The sequence below is a fragment of the Hibiscus syriacus genome, unplaced genomic scaffold (assembly GCF_006381635.1).
Source record: "Hibiscus syriacus cultivar Baekdansim isolate YM2019G1 unplaced genomic scaffold, ASM638163v2 tig00111002_pilon, whole genome shotgun sequence".
NCBI classification, from domain to species: domain Eukaryota; kingdom Viridiplantae; phylum Streptophyta; class Magnoliopsida; order Malvales; family Malvaceae; genus Hibiscus; species Hibiscus syriacus.
In genome coordinates, this window is record NW_024062948.1 from 466297 (window position 1) to 472571 (window position 6275).

Genomic DNA, 6275 nt, shown 5'->3' on the forward strand with positions numbered 1-6275 from the left:
ATATATCCTCCATCTGATTCGATCCGACCCGAAAAATATATATCCTCCATCAGACTCCGACCTGACCTGACTCGACCCAATCTGTAATAAAATAAGGACTTAATTAAAATAATAATAATTTTTTAAATAAAATTACATTATTACCCCAGATCAGGTCGAGTTGAAGTTTTTTTATCCTCCACCCGAATCCGAAATTTTCTTTAAAAGAAAATCTGACCCTATCGAATTAGGTCGGATCAAAATCTGTTGATCTCAAGTTGGATTTCCATCCCTAAATAAATTTAGGTGGACAATAAGCAACTCCGTGTCTAAAAAAGAAAGTTATGAAAAAATTATGGTTAGATGAGAAAAAAAATAACGCTTAAAAGTTAGATGATTTATCTTCAAATTACATTCATTAGCACGTTCATCCAACCATCTACATTCCCAATACTGAGATCTCTATTTGTATAAATACATTTGTCGTAAAAACACAAATATTTATAGGATGAACTACACATTTAGTGTTTAAACTATTACTTTTATTCCATTTCGAAACCCAAATTTTATATTTTTTTCAAAACAATATCTAATATTTAATTTAAATTTCACTTTGATATCCCACCATTAAAAACTTAACAATGATATTAGTATATCACCATAAAATAATGATGTTGACATATCATTGTAAAACAACATGTCATCAATGAAAAATAAAAAAAATATCATGCCAATAATTTTATTATTTTCTTATGATTTTGAAAAAAAAAATAAAATTTGAATTCCAAAACAAAACAAAAGCAATACTTTAAAATGCTACACGTATAATTTATCCATATTTATATAAATACATTTCTTGTAAAAACACAAAATGAAATTGATATAAATCTTATTATATAAATTCTTGTAAGTTCACGTTATGCTATTTTTGTTGTGTTATATTTGAAATACGTTCGCAAACTAAGTTTGTTTTAACAGAGAAAGTAAAACACAAATCAAATAAACATTTTTTATCAAATAAATTAAAAACAAAAAGTAGAATCTCCACTGTAAATGCAAGACAAAGTACCTCACTCAACAATCTTGATAGTGCCCATCAAACAAAATACAAACACCAAGCATTTCAATTTCGAAAAATGTTCCCATGATTGTAAATACTAGTAATACCATGAATTTTTTTGGTATAGAAAAGCCAATAAGAATCACAAATAAGTCCACACCAAAGAGAATCAATAACCCTGATCGTTGAGATAATCGCCGAGCCTCTCAACAACCACATTGCACTGGCCGGGAGTCATTGGCTCATCATAGATGCCGATGATCAAGGCCATAATGGTCTTTTTAACTGTAACACCTCCAGTTCCCTGAAATTAAAATGTCAATAAGCTTGGAATACAACCATGACAGAGAAAACAAAAATTTCTGCGATAGGTGACCGAATAAATAGAATGGTTACACAGTATCGTATTGTATATCACAGACACTCCCTAAAAAACATCAGAGCAGGAAGGCTTCAAATAACAGATGTATACAAAAAGCGTAACATCGAAAACAAGTGCATATTGAGTAGGCATGAAAGTATGGCATCAATGTTTTAACTCGGATAGCTAATCATCAATGATATCACTTTGTAATACGTTTAAGTGTTGCATAAGTTTGAAAGTGAAGTTTCGGGTTTTCACCAATAATGGTTCAGGCAATATGGATGAAATCTTCATTTTATAATTGTTATCATACTAAATGTTGAACCAGAATTACAATCCGAACAAAATGTAAAAGCATAAAGACGATTTCTTGTAAGACCGCATGTGCAAATGAGGTTTTTCAGTGTTATAGAAAAGTGAAACCAATAAAAGCCGGAGAGCATCACCTTCTTCCCTCGAATAACAGCTCCAGGCTCACCTTGGATCACCATGTATTTCATGCCACCGAGGTGCAATCCGGTCGGAGCCAGTGATCCAGGTTCATTAAAGTCATTCATGATGGCACTAATTTCTTCGGGCTTGAACTGAAATAAAGATAAAACCGAGAAGCAATAAGCAAATCCTTGATCAGAAAAAGAGAGTAAAAAACATAAGATCCCACTGTTTAAACCAGTAAAACAGCTTTAAAACTGAAACAAACAGTAGGAGTCGTGGTAAAAACATTTCATCCTTTAATTACATCTATTATCATCATCTATAAAGTTGAGGCCATATGAAGATCCATTAGCATATCTTCATTTCATTTGATTCAAAAACTACAAATAAACGAACCCACAAATAATACAGATTTCCCAATCATGAAAGGGCAAAATCTGTCAACAATTCATTCAAATAAACAAACCAATCATAAAAAAATCCCAACTTTGACGAACATAAAAACCACAAAATCTAAGTCCATCAAGAGTGAATCAATCGTTTAGGACCAAATCAGATCAGCGAAAAAAGAATGCAAAAGATAAATCAATGATAAGATTCAGATCCCAAACTCAAAGCAGAATCAATCTTTTTAACTGGAAAATCAAAATCAAAGAAAGAGAAAGTAAACGAAAAAACAAGACTAGAGGAAAAGAAAAAGACCTGAGGGAAACTGTCGCTCTGGGCCCAAACGCTGCCGTCATGGCCGATGATGGCGGCGGCGGTGAGATGGTTTCCTTCGATTTCGCACATCAAGTGATCATCAACGTACGCTTGCCACGACATCTTCCTGTGAAAATGTTTCAAAGGAGAAAAGGTAGTTTGACTGAGGAGCAGACAAGATAGAGCTTAGACGCACAAATATAGCGTTCAAGTTGAAACAGCTAGATCTACGACGGCCTTCTCTTTTTTTTCTTTTTTGGGCTTTTCAATTGGGTCGGGTCGGAATCAATAATATGTTTTAGGGTAAACTCCACGACTAACCACTTAACTATGGTTAAAACTCATTTTGACCAGAAATGTTTCAATTTGATCAAACATACCATCAAACTATTTAAATATTTTAATCAAATTAACAATTAACGGAACAGGTGACGTGACAGTTAAAAATATTTTGGTATAATTATAAAATTGTTCCATGTTGCTTATATTCTTTTAATTTAGTCCTCATTTTAATAAATTAAAATAATGATATGTGTCCCAATGACCTCTTAAGTGTATTAGAAAGCACCAAACTATTGGGACAAAACATTCATTTGGTTGCTTTACATAACAAATAATATATATATGTATCTTAGTAATTTTTTCTTTAAACAACAAATAATGTAATTAATATATAAAAATTAAGAAATGACCATCCAGCTCAGTTGGTAGAGCACAAGGTTCTTAACCTTGAGGTCGTGGGATCGAGTCCCACGGAGGGCATTTCATAATTCGGAGGTCTCTTACGGAAGCTGCTCTCAACCTAGTGTTGGGGGTAGCCTACTATCTTACCTCCCTCTTACCCCATACATATGGGAAAAAGGGACAACCATTTTAATATATAAAAATTAAGAAAACATTTTACATTAAAAAATATGAATATATGAAATATATTATTTTTTTCTTTAATTATATAATTTAATATTATATATATATTAATATTATATATTTTATATTAACAAAAAAATATGAAATAATATTTTATATATCTTAATTCTTAAATTTTAAAAATATTTTTTTATTTTTATCTTAAACTATTAAATATATTTTATTATTTCTTAACCTATTAAATATATTTTATTTTTATTTTAATATAAAATATATATTTTATCTTTATCTTCACTTAAAAATATTTTTTATCTTAATTTTTAAAAATATATTAACTTAAATATTTTAAATATTTTATTATTATTTTAATATATTTTATATATTCTTATTTTTTGTTTATGTAAAAATAATTTTTATTTTATTTATTAATTATATTATTTGTTGTCAAAAAATGTTTACTAAGATACAATATATATATTATTTGTTGTTTAAAGCAAATCAATTGAATGCCTTGATCCAATGGTTTTGTGCTTTCTAGTATACCCAAGAGGTCCTTGGTTTGAATCACACCTCCTCACTTGTGTGTTTGTTTATTTTCTTTCAAATCTATTAAATTAAAAATAAATTTAGTCATCCAATTTAATGATGACACGTTTCATTATTTTGATTTATAAAACGAGGACCAAATTAAAAGAATATATGAGTAACATTGACCAATTATGTAATTAGACCAATATATTTATATGTATTCAAAATTAAATAATAGAATCTATTATTAAATAATAATTTGTAGAATATTTATAAGATTAGATAGATGCGAAAAATCGAAGGTGAAACGCTTTAAATTAAGTTGTTGGAAGAAAATTCTTTAAGGATAAAATAATGATTGTTTTATGAAACAAATCGGAAAAGATAAATTTTTAGTTATCAACTTAAAAAAAATAGCCATTCCATTTCAGAAACTAGAGTAATATTTTAGGTTGTAACTGTTTTTATTATCTAATATGTAAATTTTTAGGTTAGAATTAAGTAACATTTTAGATAAGAACCTAAAATATTAAGTTGGACTTAATAAAGTATGTTGATTAACTTTTTAGGTTAAAACCTTTGTTGAGGATATCTTTAAGTTTTATTTGAAATATAAGCTCGATTTCCCTTGAGATCATCTCTCTTGAGACGTGAAACTTGTCTCCTTTGAGATATGAATTTTGTGTCTCTCAATATAATATTAATCTCTCTTAAGATAAAATTGAGTTTACTTTAAAATAGATATAATATAATTTTATCTTCCTCGAGATTTCATCATTAAGTTTTATTCTAGTTTCACTTTGAGACAAAATTCAAACCTCTCTTGAAGACATTTTCATTTTCCATTGAGAATAATTTTAAAGTACATAGAAATTTAGAGCTTTTTATATGGATAAATGTTCAAATCCACACATAAAGAACCACTTAAAGTCCTCATTTAGCCCTGCTTTAGAATCTCACTTAAGAATCTTCCCATGAAGGCATTTTCTGAATCCATCCAAAATTTAGGAACAATGTTAAGGAAATAAATTGAAAATGAGAAGAAGGGAAAGTACAAAAAGGGCTTACCTTTTGGTCGATGAGCATTTTCGATTACCAAAGCCTCATCTTACAACTCCCAATGACGAAACATAAGGGAATAATACATGGAACCGCATATTTAAAATAGGCTAAACTACATAAATGACCACGTAATTAAGGTTTGGGTTGCAAAATGATCACTATTTTAAAATTGTGGCAGTTTAATCACTAAACAATTTAAATGGATTCAAAATGAATATTAGCCGTTAGGAACGAAACAGCGAATATGACGTGGCCGTTAATTACAAACGGCACATCTATCTGTCCATTTAAAATGATTTTATAACTAAAAAAATTTAAAAAAATCCTAATAATTTTATAACCCCCTGGACACATTTACTACTCTACTTTCTTCTTCACTTTTCTCTCATTTTCGTCTGATTTGCTTTTCTGGGAACCATGTTTGCTCAGTTTTTCATCAAATGAGAAGTCCATTGGGAAACCCTCTTGTTTTTGGACACTCGACCCGACCCATTCCTAAGCTCATAGCCTGGTTAATCCTATTCGTTTCAATTACTTATCTACACTCTCAAGTTTTTAATAGTCCCCGTTCACCTTGCCTCCGGTGATTTCGCCTTCACTTCTCTTCAACGGCGTTCGTTGACACCATCGTTTCTCAACCAAACGGCTGATTCGAAGTCACCCATTCATCGCCACCGGAATGTTCGAGAAAAACCGGTGTCGGCAGTACAAATAGAAGGGGCTCCGAACCAGCCGAGACCGACGGAAATCCACGACATTGTTTTTGGAATTGCAACTTCTTCCAAGCTATGGCAGCAGAGGAAAGAGTACATCAAGGTTCAGGCCGAACAAAATGCGGGGAGTGGTTTGGCTGGACGATCGGGTGAAATACACTCCCGAAGACAAGCGAACGCCTCCACCGGTTCATGTCTCGAGCGACACTTCCAACTTCGCTTACACGAACCGGCAAGGTCACCGGCCCGGGATTCTCTTGGAGAATCTAAGAATGAGGAAAATGCGATCATTTATGTAGTTAACCTTTAAAATAATACTCGGTTCCACGATTAGATTTTAAGATCAATGAATGTAAATTTGAACCTTTCTTCCAAATCTGTATATTAATATAGTTTTTAAAGAAAGCTAACCTTACATTTCAATAAGAAAGTGCAAAAATATATGAAAGGAGTCTTTTTAAAAAATTCTCAAACCGATCGCAACTGATATTGGTCAGTAACAGGCATGTAACTTTATTAGTTTTTTATCAATTGAAATATAATAGTGGGTAAATTGACATTTTAA

General features: G+C 30.9%; 1 protein-coding gene across 1 annotated transcript; it reads right to left on the bottom strand.

Annotated features, from left to right (window-relative positions):
• Positions 1–998: 998 nt before the first annotated feature.
• Positions 999–2728, bottom strand: LOC120149377 (profilin-1-like). The gene is made up of 3 exons (XM_039162172.1): positions 2541–2728; positions 1850–1987; positions 999–1343 (listed from the first exon to the last, which is right to left on the bottom strand). Exons 1-3 carry the CDS (start codon positions 2661–2663, stop codon positions 1209–1211), a joined length of 396 nt encoding a protein of 131 aa, XP_039018103.1. The 5' UTR covers positions 2664–2728; the 3' UTR covers positions 999–1208.
• Between the last annotated feature and the right edge of the window lie 3547 nt (positions 2729–6275).